The sequence below is a fragment of the Triplophysa rosa genome, linkage group LG18, assembly GCF_024868665.1.
Source record: "Triplophysa rosa linkage group LG18, Trosa_1v2, whole genome shotgun sequence".
Lineage (NCBI taxonomy): Eukaryota > Metazoa > Chordata > Actinopteri > Cypriniformes > Nemacheilidae > Triplophysa > Triplophysa rosa.
Genome location: NC_079907.1, coordinates 3,254,932 through 3,274,696, shown reverse-complemented (window position 1 = coordinate 3,274,696; position 19,765 = coordinate 3,254,932). Strand labels below are relative to the sequence as shown.

Here is a 19,765-nt window from a genome sequence, read left to right as displayed (position 1 = left end):
GTCGTTTGTAAGCAAGTCTGAATAATTAGAAATAAGTTTTGCATAACATGGGTTCCAATTACTTGATTAGAAAAATAGCCATGACAAACTTATTTTCCATTTTTGACGACAGCGTAAACTTTGTAGACTTCAGTAAAAAACAACACAACTTTATTCCTGTCTTTCAGTTAATTAGCAACTGCAGTTTTTGGAGATTCATTTTTACCTAATTGGAAATCTAATTAGCACCATTTCATTTGGTTTGTGTTTGGAACTTCAACAAGGGGCATCTGACATCCTGAAATCCCAAATGATTTGAGACTGCCATTTCAGACAGGGGCATCTGACAAGCCCAAACCCCAAATGATTTGATGTTGCCACTCAACCAAAACTGATGTATTTCCACTCAGCTTGAGATCTGTCTGTTATGGAAATTGTATGGAAATGTCAGGTGCAAAATATAAGTTTCTTTTATGAACTCATGGAACTCCATAAGCAATGTGGATCCCGATTTACTGATGCATGTCCCAGCCATTAATACTGCACCTGTGGTGGTGGTTTTTTTTTTCCCTATGAAGATGATACAAAGCTAAATTGCTCATGATGGAAACGGTATACAGGTCAGATATCTGATCTTAACCTCTTTTGCCCTTTAAGACAGATTTCTAAGACAGGTTGAAAGAAAGAGAGCGAGATAATTTAAAAATAGCATTCTATGATTATCATCTCCACACACGCTTCTGTGATTTAGTGGTGCAAGACCACAGACATCCATACACACACACACACACACACACACACACATTTTACGATTGTCATACTGATGATAGACATGCTTAGATGAACTGAGGAGAAATTTTAAGATAGATTTCAATATAAAACAGGCTGTTAAAACCAAGATGGAGGTGGGAAACCCAGAAAAAAATACGCAGGGGAGCATGAGAGAACCATTTTTGGAGTGTGTTGTTTGTTTGACATGACTGAGAGGAATTGTGACAAACTTCCCCAGACTCCAGACAGACTGACATCAACAACAGAGATCAGAGAAAGGCCTGCATTATCAACATGATCAAAGGGAGCAATTTCTACAAAACATTAAAAAAAGTATATAAATAAATAATGAGGCCTTAATGTAGAGCTCTGTGTTTAGCTTTATTTGTGAGACATCACAACTAGGCGTAATTGCACGAATAGGCAAAGTCGAAATTTCCCATAATACCTAAGTGCTATTAAAACTATTTACATTTTGCAAGATGAAAATCATACTTTAAATTTAATTAAACTTTTAAACATTAACATTGCTTTTAAACTACACGTGCGCGCACACAATCAAATTTATTTATAATGTTATATTATTATGTTGTAAATTATAAATGGTTAATTCATAAAAAAAAGACGCTCACTACAAAAGTATTTAACCAATAAATTTTAGTCCCCGTGAACCGTAAGTTAGGATCGTTCTTACTTCCGTATTCCGTACACATTTCCTTGTGAAAAGGAATTTCAAAGGAGACAATTAGTGGGCGTGGCTTGTGTGTTTCACTGCGAATTGATTGGATGTGTGAAAACAATTGTTGCAATTTGAAATGAAACTGGCAGCAGACTGACAGTTGAAGGGGAGGAGTTAACGGACGTCCAGCCCAAGCCGTCTAATTTACGTCTTTTGAGATGGGTAGTCATTTCAGGGCGGAAGTGCATTTTCAGATTTTAACTGAAGATTATGAGGATGCATGAATTTTAAAAAGAAAACAACCCAAATTGATAATAAGATATTTACCATAAACGCTGCAATATTTCATGAAAAAAATGAGAATTGTCATTTTTAATTTCACTGGGACTTGACATATGAACAAAATTTGAAACTTGCCTTGAGTGTGCATCAGTCTATTTCTTCTGCAGTACTGTATTACAAATAAAAAAAAGACCAAACAACATTCAAGCAGAGTGTTTTTCATAAGCAAAAATGGTCTCTGTGTGACCTCTAGTGTACAGACAGCACAATGCTAGAGCCAAAAAAGCAATCAATTTAGCCAATCAAGCAAGAGGTGTCTTAAACATCATGCGACGCTGCGCAGACCGATCGGCATATGACATCAAAGTACCGCGAGATCCGTCTGCTCCATATACTTTCTAATCGGTCACGCGGTACTTCATAATCAAATGCCGACTTGGCTGCCCAGCGTCCAAATGAAATCAAACACACACGTCTTTCACATCTACACTGAAATAGGATCGATTTACCGTAAGTTTCCATTGCAAAGGAAGAAATCCGCTGTTCACAACACTCTAGCGGCAGCTTTGTGGCAGCGCCAGGACGCAGTGTTTGCGTCGCCGTCAACCCTAGCCTCGAGACCTGAGAGCGTGACGCCCGGGCGCTCGCTCACGTCACTATAGAAAACTCGTATGTGGAAATACATTGTTATTTAAAGCGTCTTATTGACCATGGACCTGTCGAGTATTCTACCACATCGTGCTGTAATGCCATTAACGTTACTGCCTTTCGTAAAGTGGGTTTTCGTAACTTAACGTTGTTATAAAGAATGCAGACATATGCTGTTTACATACAATACCACAAAACAAAATGTCACTTCACATACGACCTTCCTATTAACAAGTGAGTATTTTATTCAGACTTTTCAAAAGGGTTTTGTTAAATAACGTTTCATATAAGGGTATGGTTTTTCACACAATTAAATGATTTTAATACTCAATATATACAATACAACAGTCCTATGTGATTATGGTATACTTTGTATGACTAAGTTAGTTTGAGTACATACAGTAGACTAAAGAGAGGTACACTCAAGGATGTTTATCGTTGGTTGAGATAGGAAAAGCTGTTCTAATGTCAGGGGATACTAAATTATATAATAATACATAATAAAATGTGATTGAAATGTGATGTTACTTTATTTTAAAAAAATGATCAATTTCATTTTCATAGCTTCATTCACCATTGTTTCTCTTTTTGTTTTTGTGTTTGTCTTATTTCTCTTCCCTCAGCCTCTGGACTATGAGACAAAGAAAGCCTATACATTTAAAGTGGAGGCTTCCAATGCACACATGGACCCACGGTTCCACAGCTTTGGCCCGTTTAAAGACACTGCGACAGTGAAAATAAACATTCTGGATGTGGATGAGCCTCCTGTCTTCAGCAAACCCACCTACACTATGGATGTTTATGAGGACACACCACAAGGCACCATTATAGGAGCTGTGACAGCACAAGATCTAGATGCAGGAAACAGTCCGGTCAGGTATGTTGACAAAGCACACATAATCCAGAGGTTTGGTCCCAAACCATCAATACTGTGGCCTTGAAAGGGTATTGGCTTGGGTTGGGACATTTTTTGTATTTCAATGACAATCAACGAGGAGACTATAGAGGCCTGTAGAGGAAATCTATATTGATATATCTATATTGATATATTTCTAAACAGCATCTAAGACTTTTGTGTGTGTGTGTGTGTGTGTGCGTGCGTGCGTGCGTGCGTGCGTGCGTGCGTGCGTGCGTGCGCGCGCGCGTTATACAAACAATAACATGCTCACTGAAGTAAAAGCAGTATGTTAAAAATAAATGTAAGTTTACATAGTCCATTATTTTATAGAGTTGCACTTTTAAAGATTGCTTTTAAAGTTTCTCAAGAAGAAAGACCATTGATGCACCATTGTGGGGTCCCAACACTATCCAAGAAGCTCATACATCAAATGTTCATCTGAGTGAAATATTCATATAGAAACAAAATAAGACTGCAAAAAGGACAAAGGAAAGATTTGTATGTGTGAAAGTGCAATGTCGTTTGTTTTTGCCTTTCTTGATGAATTATTTAGAAACGTTGTACTGTAACATTGACATTGTTGGATGGGGATGTGCGCTTTCTCATCTGAAACAATAGTCCCCGGTGAGGTTCTGTGCGAGGTAAACAAAGCTTTTAAAATCTTAAAAGCGGTGTCCACCACATGTGGCGTGCAGGAGGCATAACAGATAAAGTGCCCAGTTAGTCGAAAGTTTCTGCAGCTTTTCCCAAAGCTTTTTAAGTTTTCTCCAAGCTACAGGGGTCGGAAAATAGCTGCATGGAGATCAGTAATGGACAGGCTTTTGAAAGCAACAAATGTGTTGAAAAATGAACATAGTTTTTTTATGGGAGCTAAAGTTGACTAAATAATTCTTGAGGTAAACAACTCAAAGGAGAGCATACAGAGAGGAAAACTAAGCTACTAGAAAGGGCTCTCAAAATCAGGGGTCACATTGACCGTAGCGTATCTACAGGATTTCTTTGTTTGGCCAACGTCTCAGACAGCATCAGATGCATTCTTTTGCAGAGAGTGCAATCCCATAATACATTGTGACAAGCCCAGTAAAGAAAAAATCCATCTAAGAGGGTGTACGAAGCAAGATGAATGTGTTATTAGTAAATAAATGTTGTTCAATAGAATCATATACAGTTTACTTTCCTCAACAGGCACGTGCACAGATAGGGCTCAACCTGTGCAGAGCACATGCCCCTTTTTGCCCTTATACTCTAGCTGCGCGGCGCATCGCTACAGCGGTTCCGTCTGGTGTATACACCTTATACACGGGCTAAAGGCTGCGTCACTGATCTCTGTCAGATAGCGCACCAGTATAACGTTCTCCTTCATGCTTGAATGAACAAAAACACACAAAGTTATGACTTCAATTTCTTTATATTTTCTACCTGTTAGACTCTCTGTTATTAACATTGAGTAAATCTAAAGCTTTTGAGACTATTATTTTGTTTGATTTAATTTGTCATTAAAATGTGACCAATAAAAGGGGGGTGCCCCTTTTCAGTTTTGTTCAAGTTGTGTGCACGGCCCTGTTCCTCAACCACCAGTCTGGCTCCAGTCTGGTATGTAATGCCCACTTTTTACGATCCAATTAGTTCCTGACGAAATCCACTCTTGATTTTTTTCTTATCGGATATCCTGTTTCGCTATGAAATGTTATGTAGGCAAATGGGTTGGGTACCACAGTTCACATTGACTAAAATATCAATATCAGCCCTCAAATGTTTTTGTAGGCCTGTTTAATTATTAAAATAAATAGGCCTTGTATATTATAGAATTTGTATCTGGGTCCCACTAAAACTGCGAAACCGTATATTCTTTCTTCAAAGAGTATTTCATAAATGCAGAGTTAATATTTAAAATTACTACAGTTTGATTACTGTTAATATTGACCTCTGATTATAATGAGTGTCTTGGTTATTTTAACAATTCTGCTTGTGAATTTGAGTTAGACGTTTTCATTATTTAGCAGAAAAGATTGCATTACAAACTGATATTCTCCTACAGGGATAGAAGAGAGTTATTTTAAGCGAGTAAAACATGATAAATGTAATGTTCTAGCTCATCTCTCTGCATAGACAAGGGTCTGTCGAGCGGACCTCTAAATACTTTCTACAGTGAATAATTTGTTCGTCAGTGTGTTTGTTTTGTAATCTTGTAAAGATTAATGAAGCGGCATATTGAAATTCAGTTTGAAGTTTTATTTCCTGTGGCAAAAGCATTTGCTGTAAAAGAAAATATATATAAAAAATGTTATGAAAAGGCTTTTCTCAGATAAATTGGGTTAACGATCAGCTAATTGGAAATGAGCAAACATTTCTGCGACTCTCGCTCTGAGAAAAACACGAATTCACACAACATTGATTTGAACTACGCAGCAATAAACGGCCCGATTGAAGATCAAATAAAACGCGAAGATTGTATATTGAACATTTTTTATATTTTAAAAAGGGCTGCGTGATGTGCCTCCAAATCTCTTTTGATCTGCATTTGGCCTTCAGAGGCAGAATAAAGTTTATGATGACCAATGCCACGCACACACCGCACCTTTTCATTTCAGTCGTTTTCCAGGAACCCATTTCAAAACTCACCTATTCTGTATTAAAATGAACACAGATTGTTAAAATCCGACTTTGTTGGTTTCATACGCATTCTGTTTTCATAGCTTCTGACGCTATGTGCTATTTATTACGATTATTATGGAGATTTACGCTTCCTGACTGTATAGGATCACAACATCAAAGGTGTCTGTTGAAAGTCCAATGCAAATGTACACAATCCTCAGATGTATTTCTGTCGACCAAGTCGACAACATAGTCCAAAACATAGAGACGCTCTGTGAAGATCGGCACAAAGTGAATTCACATTTATGTGGTGCTTCGTTTCTGCAAGACACGTGTAAAACACCCCGCGAGAGTGGTTATGGGGTCTGTTAACAAGGTTGTTGGGCTATTACAACAGCTTATCATAACGGCTGTTTTAAACTGGACCACAGATAGCACTTCAACAGAGTGCGTAATATTTTTATGCCAACTTGCTGCATGACTGGCTCGAACGAAACGAGCACCGTGCAACATCAGAGAGAAGAGGAAATAATAAAAATGGTAATATTATACTCCTGTATATCCAAAGTACAAAAACGCAAAGTGACTTGCTGAAGGGAAGTCGTTCTTTCCTTTCTCAATGGTACTAAACAGGTATTTCTCATAGACATGAGTGAGATTAAATGGAGAGCAAATGGAAAGGTTTGCTTCAGTCTCCTGCGTCTCAGATATTTCTCCAGGAGTTTTATGCTCTTGACAGCCATTAATTCACTCATATATGTCAAACAAAATCGTTTCCCTCTTGTGTTCTTTTTAGGTATTCCATCGATTGGAAGAGTGACCTGGACAGCTTCTTTGACATCGATCCTGTCAGAGGAACCATCTCGACCAATGAGCTTCTGGACAGGGAGAGTATAGCCCAGCACAACATTTCTGTTGTGGCCACTAAAGTTAGTAAGTATAGCTGTGAAGCTTAAAAGTGATTCATAAAAGTCCAATTGTTTTAATACGTGGGTATTTCTTGCGAACTGATTTACGGCGCAGTCGGTGGCGGATTCTATTAAGTCTCTGGGTTTTTACGAGCATTCATAAAATATGATGACTCTTCTGAAATATGAATCATTACCACACTGACTTTCCTGTCTCCTTGACCCCCTTAAATATAACAATTGATGTATTCCCACGTTCTAAAACTGCCGGCAGATTAATTGTTTCTCATTAGTTTGGTCAATTATGGAAGAGTCTATCTCGCATCACGTCTTCGGAAACTTCACAGAAACAAATTAAGCTTGAGTGAAAAAACCAAAAACCCTCTGATATTTGTTAAGGCATGAAATCAAAATTTGGACCATTTATTTTTATTTTCGTAATGCCCACTTTTTACAATCGGATCCATTTTTGCATAAAATTAAGCGCTCAAAAGTTTTATTTCTCACCGCATGTCTTGTTTTATTAGAAAATACAACAGATAGCGGAAATGAAATGGCTTTATTAACATGGCTACTTTAAATGATTTATATCAGAAGATCAACTCGACTTCAAACATGTCGTTGCTTCAGTTGTCCCGGTGCCAAAAAGATCTGTAAATTAAATCGTCTCATAAATAAGCAAATCCATCGTCATCGAGCCATCAAATCCAATAAGAAGTTGCCAACGCCATTATCCCGCCGTCTCCGTGATACTCAATCAAAATTACAAACGTGCCGGCTTCCATTTATTAAGACGGAATGGGGATGAGGGGTCATTAAAAGTTGAGCCGTTATCGCCATGGTAACGGTAATTAGTCACCGGCTCTCAAGGTTGTGCTGGTGAAATGCAAATCGTGATTTCTGAAGCTAGTTCGGGAGTCAGGGCTGTTAAACTTCACTTCACTTCTGCTGTGGGAATTGTCCACCGTGTGTCAGAAGCCTCCTACTTATGAATATGTGTTTCTCCATATCAGAGGTTTCCACACCGAGGTTTTACATTTTGTTCTGGTGGCCATGTTGGATAGATTCTGATATATCGCAGAATGAGTTCCGAACTCGTACATGGATGTCATTGAATATTAGAAACAAGATGAACGTGAAAATGAAGTTAGTAGGAATGTCTCACTATGCTTGATTAATTTATCTAGATACTTTCTTTTATTTATTATGTTTTTATTCTGTTTGCATGGTTTGTTAGTATGCAACGTTAAATCCTCAGAGAAAGGTTGCATCTTAAAATGTAACAAATACACTTTTGATTCTAGAGGATTTGGCTGTTGCAACAGCAGCGCACCATTGTGAGCATTCTGTTTCAAGTCGTTGTATTTTTTTATAAATAAACGTAACGAGACCCCTGTGTTTTCTCTGGTGCCGTTGTGCATCAAGCTGTTTCTAAATGCAAGAACACTTGTAAACATCTTGCAGACTCATTCTTAGAATCACATTTCATTGAGGTCAAGTGAACTAAAACCAGCCCCATTTTTTCAGTCTCCATGACACCACGTTCCAAATTGAACATTGTGTTTGCAGTGCAAGGGTCATGGGTTCCATCCCCAACTAACACACAAAGTATTACACGGTATACATTTGATCAGTAAGTCACTTTGGATAAAAGCAATTGACTAGGGATGTAACGATTCACTCAGCTCAAGATGCGATGCGATTCACGATACTGATCTCACGATACAATTCATTCACAATTTATTTTTACAAGATGAATTGAGACAAATTAGAAGTGAACGACGGCCCTTTTATTATTTCTCAAATGCTGCACATTTTAAGTATCTTTTATGTCAAATAACAAAACTGAGATTTTAAAACAAATTCCAAATCAAATACAAAATGAATAATACAAAAGTCTCTTTAAAGTAAACAAGCCAAGACTTTGTCTGTGCTTTTCTTGGATTTTTTTTACATTTAAGAAATATCAGCATTTCCACGTTTACCAAGTATGCAGTAAACACAGCGCCCCCTGCTGTTAACAACATGTATTGTGATTCAAATATCATTTCAACCGGCGTTGAATCGTTACATCCTTACAAATGACAAATGCATAAATGTAAATCTAAGAACATGTAATCGCCTAGTTGCAAAAAAATCTTTGCACATCCCTGAAAGCTAGTTTAAACTTTTAGGCCCATTTTGTACATTTGGAGCTGTTAGAGACAGAAAGTATTTAACAAGCCATATTTGCAGTCCTGTGATGTATTAATGTCCAAATCATCCAATTTTATATACCAGAAATGTTTAACACCCTTACAAGCCTTATGGAGTCTTGTAAAACGTGCCTAATGGCTTTTAAATGTAGCAGAAACAGTGCTTATGAGGTGCGGGGAACACCTGTTCGACACCATCACGGAATAGTGTAACACATTCCAGCCTCCCTGCATTTCTGCTCTCTCTCCTGCGTTTTTCAGAAGTGTTAATGTCACGCCAGGTGCATTTCCAGATGTTCTGGAATATGTAATACATGTGAAATTGCTGAGGCAAGTATGAGTTAGCATGGCTTCAAAACGTCATATGCTTGTTGCACATGCTGAAAACTTCTTGGGTTTGCATGAGGGCAGCGAACACATGGATACACTCGATTTACGTAATCTCCATTGTGATGCTTATTTGGGAAAACAGAAGTGTGTCATTTCCAAGTGGGATTGCAATAAAAAGCAATACTTCTCCTGTCTTCCATTGGTTGGACAAACAGATGACCCGGTCTCAAATTCATACTATTGCTTGAATCATGCCGAGCTCTAGAATAATTTGTTGTAAATGTGGGGTCTTCAGACATTGTTGTGGACAATATGAGGGCTTTGAAGTGAAAAAAAGGATGAAATTCACTGTTTTAAAGATTAACATTTTGGGTCAACATTTCTGACTCTGGTTAAAGGACAGAATTCCAATCAAAGGTTAAAATAAAAGTGTTGCTCTCAGGCTCAGATGTGTATCAAACCGCCTGCCAAACTGTAAAAGCAGAATTGTTTTGATCTAAATGTGAGGCACCTTTAAAATATGTGATCAGAGGATAATTTACATTGGCATATTTTCTGTTATTGTGTTCTACAGTTTGATGTACAGTGATATAAGCAATTTCTTAGCTTAAACCATTGTGCCATCTAGTGGAGAAGAGCATCTATGAACTCTTAATTCTTAATGTTTTAATGATCAGAAAGCTGTAAAGGGATAGTTCACCCCCCCAAAAAAATCTGTCATCATTAATTCACCATCATGTGTCAACATCAAATGTCTTTCTTTCCTTTGCAGAACACAAAAGAAGATATTTTGAAGAATGTTGGCAACTAAACAATGTTGTACACCATTAACTTTCAATTGACAGAAAATCCCTGAGACATTTCTCAAAATATGTTCTTTTGTGTTCATCAGAAGAGAGTCACATACATATTAATGTATCAGAATGATTTTGTAAAATTGTATAAATAAAATAAAAGTATATCCTTTAAAGGGAAAGTTCACCCATAAATGAAAATTTTGTCATCAATTTCTCATCCTTTCATACCTGTATAAATGAACACAGAGAAAGATATTTGGAAGAATGCTAGTAATTTTCGTCATAGTAAGAATTAAATGGTAGTCAAAGGTGCCTGAGAACTCTTTGTTTTCCAAAACTCTTCAAAATATCTTATTATGTGTTCAACAGAACAAAAAAAAAATACAATATTGTTTTTCCTACTATGGTAGTGTATGATGTCCCTGAACTGAAAATTGCTAGCATTCTTCCAAATATCTTTTTCTGTGTTCATTGGAACAAAGAAGTGTATACAGGTTTGAAACAACCTGAGTGATGACAGATTTTTCATTTTTGGATGAACTATCCCTTTAATAGTTATGATAACTTAATCAGTAAACTTTCAAATTAATGAATGCACATCACAAGGTTATTTTAGTAACTAAATCTTTGTAAAGGTTTATCTTTACTGAAATCAAATATTGGCCTAAAATTGACTGAAAAAAACGTAAACTAAATGAATTTTTTAATGTTGCCTCAGAAATAAACTGAAATAAGTTTGAGGCACTAAAATTATAATAATAATTGAGAAGTAAAATAAAAATAAATCAATCTTAAAAAGCTACAGTACATAAAAAATAATTCATAAAACGACAAAAGCATAACAAAATCGCTAAAAAACGTACTAAAATAAACATTAAAATTTAAAATCTAAAAATAAAAGCTAATTTAAATTATTTAATAAAACTGAATACAACTAAAAACAAAACTATAATAAATCTTGTACATCACATTTAAATATGAACCTATTGATGTTGTGCAATAACATTCCAATATTGTGGAGTCAAGATATTTAACATATTGCTTGAAAAAAATCTGTTTTTAAGTAGTGAATTACAATTAGTTTGCCAGAACTGTTCGTCTCCTACAAAACTTCAGTAATGGATACACAAAGAAAAAAACACTGTGTCTGTGTCTGATCCGAGATCATTTGTAGTGACAGAAATGTTTTTACTGGAGATCAGAAACCCCAAAGCCTCCATAAAATAACAGTGAGACACACACACACGCGCGCGCTGTCTCTGTAGGAAGGTTGCTCATCTTCATCAAGGTCGCCCACGGGTCTCGCTGTTATACAGGCGCCCAGGGAGGAATGACTTCAATTCTGACGTTCTAAAGCCTGTCTCACCTTCCACTCAGACACACTGAGCTCATCTCGTACAACAGATCTGTACAATTTATCCTTTACCCACACACTGCTCACACAAGCAGAATTCAAGCATATCAGCAAGACGTGTGAAGATCAACTGCTGTGTCAGAGAGAACAACCCTGACCTCGAGTGTCAGAATTTTTTTTATTAAATAAACTAGACAATCTATTTGTTTTGTTAATAAATAAGAACATGGTTTTATCATTAAGTCAATTTACAATTTTTATTACAGGCCCACACGTTTAACCACATGGTGGCAGTATTACTGTATGTCAGCTGTAGTTTAAACAAAATGTTGAGCCCCACTGTCCAATACATTATTTAACCCTCTCATTAGAAGTGTCAGTATATTACAATAATAAACGACAATCATTTTGTGAATCCAAAATGTTCTCCGTCCTTGAGCGACAAAGACTAATTTTGGCATTAATTCAATTTTAAAATGATTTGCAACCAACTCCACAAACCTTACAGCAACTAATGCGATATCATAGGCTATCTATTATTTTAGAAGAGGCGAATAAGAGATTTTAACATCTAATAAAACAGTTCTTCAAAGAAAATGGTCATTTACATAGTGTAAAAAGTGATTCTGAGAGTCCAGGGTGCTGCTGGTCTTACATTTGTCTTCTGTTGTAGATAACCCAGTGCTGACCAGTAAAGTGGCCGTCACAGTTCACGTGTTGGACATTAATGAGTTTCCTCCAGAGCTGACCATGCCTTACGAGACCTTCGTGTGTGAGAACGCCAAAGCCGGTCAGGTAAGCTGATGCAAATGTGTGTATGCGTGTGCATGTTTGCATGCCGAAAACCAATTCTGCTCTAATGACCCATTTAAGATGATGTATGACAGACTCCAAACTCTGACACCCTCATTAAATCCTTAAAGTTAGGTATATCCTGTTTGAGATAGGGTTTGTGTGGGCGTGTGTTTGTGTGTGTGTGTGTGTGTCCTCCTATCCATAAGCCCATGCATTTTCGAAGTAAGCTAAATTCATACCTATGTTGATACGCCACATATAGTACTACGGCTATCTGTGTACATTGATTGTACCTTTGCAGTGCATCATGGAATTAAATGATTGCACTTGATAATGTTCAGCACTAAAATAAGTAGCATACTTATTTATTAATATACAAGTTGAGGCATGATAGAATTATGCCACTTTTACTTACAAAAACTGCGCAATTTATCAGAAATAAGTCTTCATAAAATCTTTTTTTTGTTGATGTAGGAGAAGTTGCATTTAAAAAATCCACTTCAGCCTTGGATTGTGCGGTTTGATTGATACATTAGACAGGAAGAACGGATGTATGTAGGTGATGCATTAGCGCTGCGCTAATCATCCTACCCAGCATGCACCTGTGGTGTTCATGACAGCCTTACAGGTGATGCCAGCGGGAGGGTGAGCAGAGCGATTGTCTGTGAGCCATGGAAGATTGATCTGTTTGTGATTTTAGTTCACCATGTATTATAGTCATAAGTGGAGATTTCTTGGGTTCAGAGGAAGAAAATCTACACGAGTACTTATTAAAACATTGTTATTGACCTAACACAAACTTAATGCTGCTGTGACCAGTCATTCAATTATCAGATGGTAAGATCAAATGTGCCTCATTTAGCTTTGTGATTTTAAGTGTTTGATATATGAAGCGTCTTTTCAGAATGCATTAGCTGGCTGGATATAATTTCCATTCATTAAAAATAAACAGACTGTCTTACTAATGAGTTGTTTATTTGACACTCAGTAGGAGGCACACATTGGTCGCCACGGTATCAGTTATTATTTATTTATTATTTTAGTTTGTTTAAATTAATATTTGTTATTTGTCCGGTCTAATTGTGTGTAAAAGACTTTATATGCCTGTGTGCTGTAACCCTCATAAATCATAATAAGGATTTCATAAATATTCAACATAAAGCATTTAAGCAAGAGATGAACCATTAAAGATTCTTATGTTCCTGATAGTTTTTTAGTTTTTCAGGCAATGGTCATGTGCATAAGCAGAGGATAAATGCTGTGCTTAACTACTTCATGTATTTTATATACAGTATATAAATACGTTTTATTTAAAGTGGCCATAACTCAGACCATCTCATGTTAATCTTGCGTACTTGTATAATAGTATCACACCCTTCTAATATCTGTAGAGTCTTTAGTTTGATCACATTTATAAAAGACAGATACAGCTGTACGATTGTATACATTTACATTTAGTCATTTAGCAGACGCTTTTATCCAAAGCGACTTACAAATGAGGTAAACAATGGAAGCAATTGGAACAACATACAGTATGGACAGCAAAAAGCCTAAGTGCAATAAAACTGGTCTCACAAAACCTACCACAGTATACAGAGCTAAGTTAGTTTCTTTTCTTTTTTTTATAAGAACGCTGGGGGAGTGTATCGAGCACAGAAATACTACGTCATACGTCCAACTCGGTTTTTGACAAGTTGACCACGTCAAGCATGAGAAAGACAGCACGTTTAACATCGTAAAGAAGTCAGAATGCATGACACACCGTTGCACATCCCCTTTAATACCTTTTAAAAGTATGCTTTTATACACTGGTAAAATATGAGCATGTGTCTGTACGGTACTGGAAACATGCTTTAGACGTTTGTCAATCATTTTTTTATTAACTTTGTGTCATCCAGGTGATTCAGGTCATCGGTGCAAAAGATCAGGATCTCCCTCAAACCGGACAACGATTTTCCTTCAAATCTCCTCAAGAGGGAGTGAAGACCAAGAACTTTACCATCAGAGACTTCGGGAGTGAGTCCAGCACTCTGTTTATTCCCACCAAAAACAACATTCTATGGTATACTTTAATATGGACTATAGTAACTATAGTAGCATTCCTATAATGTAGTATTTTTGAAACTTAGCATAGTGAAAATTAAAGTATACTACAGAATTTACTGCAGTTTATCAGTTCGCTGTAGTTAACACTACCGAATAGTATACATAAACTAAATTTAGTATATATATGATTATATTCTAGTGTACTTTATAGTTAATGCTAAAATGTACAACAATTTATTTTCATGTCGGTTTGCTTTTGAGGATAATCCCCACAGCTATTTTATTATTTGATTTTTGATTTTTTTTTTAATTGGTGTTTTTTATATTTAAGTGTAATTTCATCTGTTTACAATAACGATTTTCTATAAATCTTAATGCTGTGAATCAAATGTGAGGCCTACATTTCTGCTTTAGCAATTTGTGATGCAAAAGTTTTGAAGCTTTAAGACTGTAAAATATGTATATACTGTATACTGTATATAGGTCTAGTTTATTCACTTACCTTTCACATAGCACATATACATCCACTTTTTGGACCTTTGGGAATATCTGCCCTCACTTCAGGCCTGAATGCTCTCTTAAGATGTGATTTACTGGGACAAGGTGAAAGTTACTGCTGTAGGCGAAAACCGAACAGAACAGGTTAGCCTGTAATGTGCCAGATTTTCTTGAAAATGCTCTCCCATCAAGAAAACGCTCTCAGCATAAACTCACAGCGACAGAAGTCAGCGCGCACCAGCGCCATGCAGTGCACACAAACCCTCGGCTTGTCAACATGTCAGTCCTCTTTGTCTAAACACACAAAACACTCCACGCTAATTTTATAAAACATCAACAGCTACATTATTTATTGACTTTTAATCTGGTTTTCTGGTTTGGGGGACTGCTGCAAGGCAGAGAGTCTTGTAAAAACGCTTTTGACGTTGCTTTTTGGATAGAGAGAGGTGGAAAGATCTAGTCAACTGGGCCACTAAAGCCACATGTTTGTGCAAGTTTCCGACACGACGGCATGCTGAAAAGAAATGCAGAAACAATATACTGTCTTGGCATCCTAGATCACATCCTACCCAGAATGCATCGTGTGTTTTTATTTTTTCTAAGCAGTTTTAGGAGAAACACTTGTGATTAAGTTGATACTTGAATGAAACACAACTGAGAACTCCATCAAATCTCCCGAGTGATGATGGAGCAACATCTAAGCAATACAGTTTTCTTCTGGAATGAAAAGAGAAAGTATTTGGATGCTTTCTGGTTGTCAGACTTTAGTGGAACATGTCGGTACTCCATGTACTTCCTACATCCACTAAAATGGTTCCAATTCCAAAAAATGGCAACGAAATGTCAAGTTAGTTTTGAGAAAAGGTCTAGCAGCATTTATTTCCAAATGCCAATTGGTTTGATATTTCGTTATCGAATGAATGAAATTCATACATTTTTAACTGCGATATCAGTGTTCAAAAAGTTTCTGAATATATTCGGGATCACTGCACAAAAGGGACAATGCATTAAAAGTCTCATGATAGTCAGAGAGCCGTGGTGTAGTAAGTGCACGTGCTCATGAGAAAAGTCTTGGCCTGTGTCATCTCCTGACCCCCAAACATTTTCAGTCCCCTTACTTTTTTAGGACAGATGATAGAAATGTATTCTTTTTATTCCCTCATGCTCTGTCCAGATAACACAGCGGGAGTTGTAACCCTGCGCAGCGGCTTCAGGCGTCGCGTTCAGGAGATCTATCATCTGCCGGTGGTCATTGAAGATGGGGGTCTCCAGACATTAAGCAGCACCAGCACCCTCACCATCCGCGTATGCGGCTGCGACGCAGACGGATCCTTATTGACGTGCAACGCTGAAGCTCTTTTCCTCCCCGTGGGTCTCAGTACAGGAGCTCTGATCGCCATTCTAGTGTGCATCATCATACTGCTGGGTAAGCAAACGTCACATGTATCCGTCAGAGACTCTGTTTACATGGTGTGTTCCTAACTCAGTATGAAGTGACAATAGATATTGCAAAGCAGTAGCCAACAGAATCTTATTTTGAAAGAAACAGGAGACAGCGTCTGTCATATCAGAATGAAGCAAGCTGATTGGAGGAAGGGAAATCCAGTTTGTTTTTGATGTTAGATTACGAGGAGTGTTTTGGATAATGTACGCACTCTAGATGGATTTAAAGTCCCAGTGAAATTAAAAATAACAATTCCTATTTTTTCATGAAATGTTGCAGCGTTTATTGTAAATAGCTTACCAATGCGGGTCCTTCTCTTTTTAAAATCCATATGCCCTCATAATGTTAAATTAAAACCTGAAAATGCACTTCCGTCCTCTAGACACTATCCATCTTAAATGACGTACGTTAGACGGCTTGGGCGGAGCATCTGTTAACTCCTCCCCTTCAACTGTCAGTCTGCTCCCAGTTCATGTCAAAATGCAATAGCTGTTTTTATACATTCAATCAAATAGCAGTGAAAAAAACAAGCCACACCCACAATTTTTTCTCATTCGAAATTCCGTTTCACTCGGTAATGTGTCAGAATACGGAAGTAAACACGATCATAACTTCGGGTGCACGGGGACTTTATGTCTAGACTTGTCAGGGAGATGTCAATCCAAATCTCACTAGCCAATGAGAGTGAAGTGTTGTTAAGCCCCGAGAGGTTTGTGCTAGAAAGGTGAATGTGAACGCGTGTGGGTAAAATTATAATTTTCCTTTCATCCTGTAAACTACTAACAATATTTTGCCCAAATTTGAAATAAAAATCTATCTATTTGCATTTATTTGCAGAAAATGACAACTAGAGAAGCAGGTCAAATTAACAGAAAAATATACTGTGTATTTTTTCTGACCTCAAATACTGTTCATATGCACTTTTAATCAAAACAACAGTAATATTTCTACATCTAGAAATGCTGATTAAATGAAAATTTGAAATGGTCTCTTCATTTTTTGTTGCTGTATTTTTGTTTCTTAAAAAGTACACGTTCAGTTTTATAGGCACAAATCTGATTCCATATGAAACTCTCCTGGGTGGTTTAATTAAAACGCTGTAAATTAAATGTCGTTTTATTAGCCAATCTAGATGGGTAAAGAAGCGGAGTGTTTGTTGAAGCAAATAAGCATGAGTTGGATATCTTTTCCCATCAACCCCACACTCAAAGCCCTAAATCTCCCATCCGCATCCCTCCCCACATTAACCTAACCCCCTGAAGTCTAAATGAAGAAGTCTCGGGAGTTATAAACCCGCTTCATTTGCATAGGGGATGTGCGAGGAGTTGGGGTGGGGTGAGGAATGAGGTGGAGACTTTTATGGCCCCGTTTCCATGGTAATTTGTGTGGGCTGGCTGGTCATTAAGTAAGAGCATGCTGGATGAAATGAGGTTAGCTCTCGTCTGTCCCCGAATGAACCGCGGATGCAGTGGACTGCCGGTTTTACTCTCTGAAAGTCACGCGTGTGTTGTCCAGCGATTGACACTTGTTATGCTAAACCCTTCGTTTGGTCCACCCACCCATGCTTCAGTTTATTTATTCATGTGTAAATCAGTCTGCATCTTTTGTTTGGCTCAAAATTAGGCCCGAATGAAATCCGCGCATTTTGAGGCACATTTTCTGTGCTGGTTTTGAGGAAAATTTCATGGCCAAATTTAAGTTTGCGGCTTTTAATCTGTCTGGTTGCTTTAAGATAATGTATATATCAGCATGCATTATTTATTGAAAGTAACTGTACACAGTTTTTCCCTGTCCAAAAATATGGATCAGAAGTATTTGGCAGATCCAAATAGCAAATAATTGTCCAAATAAGAGAACAGGCAGACAACCAAGAAATGATATTCAAAATAAACATTGTGATTCTTTGAAATGATGTAAAAACCAAAGTAAATGCAAATCACAAGTTTTCAAACACAAGAATTTATATTCACCTCCCTAGCGTTTGTTTCCTAAAGCAGTTCTGCAGGAGGCAGCAAGTCTCAATAGTCCTAAATAATGCATTTGACTCTGCCATTCATGCCACACGGGGTGTTTATAAACTCTAACATCTCAGTTTATTTGGATCTGTTTTTATTCCCACGCTCTTCTGTGCTCTTCTGTTTTAGGCTAGTGTTGGTGTTGTTTTCTTGATCAAAGGTTAATCTCTTTGTTCATTCCGCACATTATGGCGACAGGGGCTTCTGTTTCAAAGAAGAACAAATTGAGTGTGCTTAGCCTACTCTATACTCAATTTTTAACTTTATATGATACTATTCATTTTTAATGGAGTATACAAATGTATACAATATAATTGGTGTCTCATTATAAACGTAACAGCGTGCATTTGAGATGATATAGTCGTGGCTTGTATCCAGCACCTAAAGGTGACGACCAGCATCAAAAACACTACAAGCATTTGAGACGATACAATTTTGTTTTCAGTTTAGACACATTTATTTTAGTCTAGGACTAGTCTTAAGCCCTGTACGGAAACCGGTCCTACTGTACGTGTTTAACTTGTGTGAAGGATTGAATGCAGCAGTTCACATGACTGTCACTTGGGGGCGCTGACATCTCACAGACACTGTTGAGTAGACCTTTGAAATATTAACAACCTTTTTATTTTTGCGCAACAATTGATTGAATGTCATTTCTAGCTTACTGATGAACATCCTACAGGTGTTAACCACGAACACACTACATCTCTCTGTTGTATCATCTCTTATCTGTCTGTCCGTCTAACTTTCTTATCATATACATGTGATCTTATCTATATCTGTATGTCTGTCAGTCTCTGTGTCTGTCTGTCTTTCTGTGTGTCTGTCTGTCTGTCCTTCTCTCATTTGTCCAGTCTCTCTATCCATCTGTCTATGTTTATATACATCTGCATATCTCGTCTGTCTGTCTGTCTGTTTGTTGTCTATCTGACGATCTGTCTGTCTATGTATTTATTTAATGTCAATCTTTCCATGTGTCTGTCTATCTGTATGGCTGTCTGTTTGCCTTGCTGTGTGTCTGTCCATCTGTTTGTCTGTCTGTGTAGTCTTCTGTCTATCTGTCCTTCTCCCTATTCGTTTGTCCAGCTATCTATCTGTCTATTTTTATATGCATCTGCTTATCCGTCTGTCTGTCTTTCTGCCGTCTATCTGACTGTCTGTCTGTCTATGTAGTTATTAAATGTCTTGTCTCCTTGTCTTGCTGTTATTTCATCTTTCTGGATTCCATCCATCCATCTGACTGTTCTTCCGTCCAACTTTCCATGTGTCTGGCGGTCTGTCTCTGTGTCTGTCTGTCTGTCTGCCTATCTGTGTGTCTGTCCTTCTTCCCATGCGTTCGTTTAGCTATCTCTCTATCCATCTATCTGTGTATAAATATCTCTGTTTGTCAGTCTTTCTGTGTATTGAATGTCCCACTCTTTGTCTGGCTGTCATTTCATTTTTTTCTCTTTCTGTACATCAGTCTAGTCATCTGTCTGTCTCTCTCTCTCTCTCATCTCTCTCTCTCTCTCTCTCTCTCTCTCTCTCTCTC

At 37.4% G+C, this 19,765-nt stretch overlaps 1 protein-coding gene across 1 annotated transcript in view; it reads left to right on the top strand.

The window, feature by feature from the left end:
• LOC130569435 (cadherin-12) overlaps positions 1-19,765 on the top strand; it is a 131,373-nt gene that overhangs the window by 108,471 nt on the left and 3,137 nt on the right. The window contains exons 7-11 of the mRNA XM_057359087.1: positions 2,983-3,236; positions 6,649-6,785; positions 12,110-12,231; positions 14,130-14,247; positions 15,950-16,201. Coding sequence (XP_057215070.1) covers positions 2,983-3,236; positions 6,649-6,785; positions 12,110-12,231; positions 14,130-14,247; positions 15,950-16,201 — 883 coding nt within the window. The remainder of the gene's footprint in view (positions 1-2,982; positions 3,237-6,648; positions 6,786-12,109; positions 12,232-14,129; positions 14,248-15,949; positions 16,202-19,765) is intronic.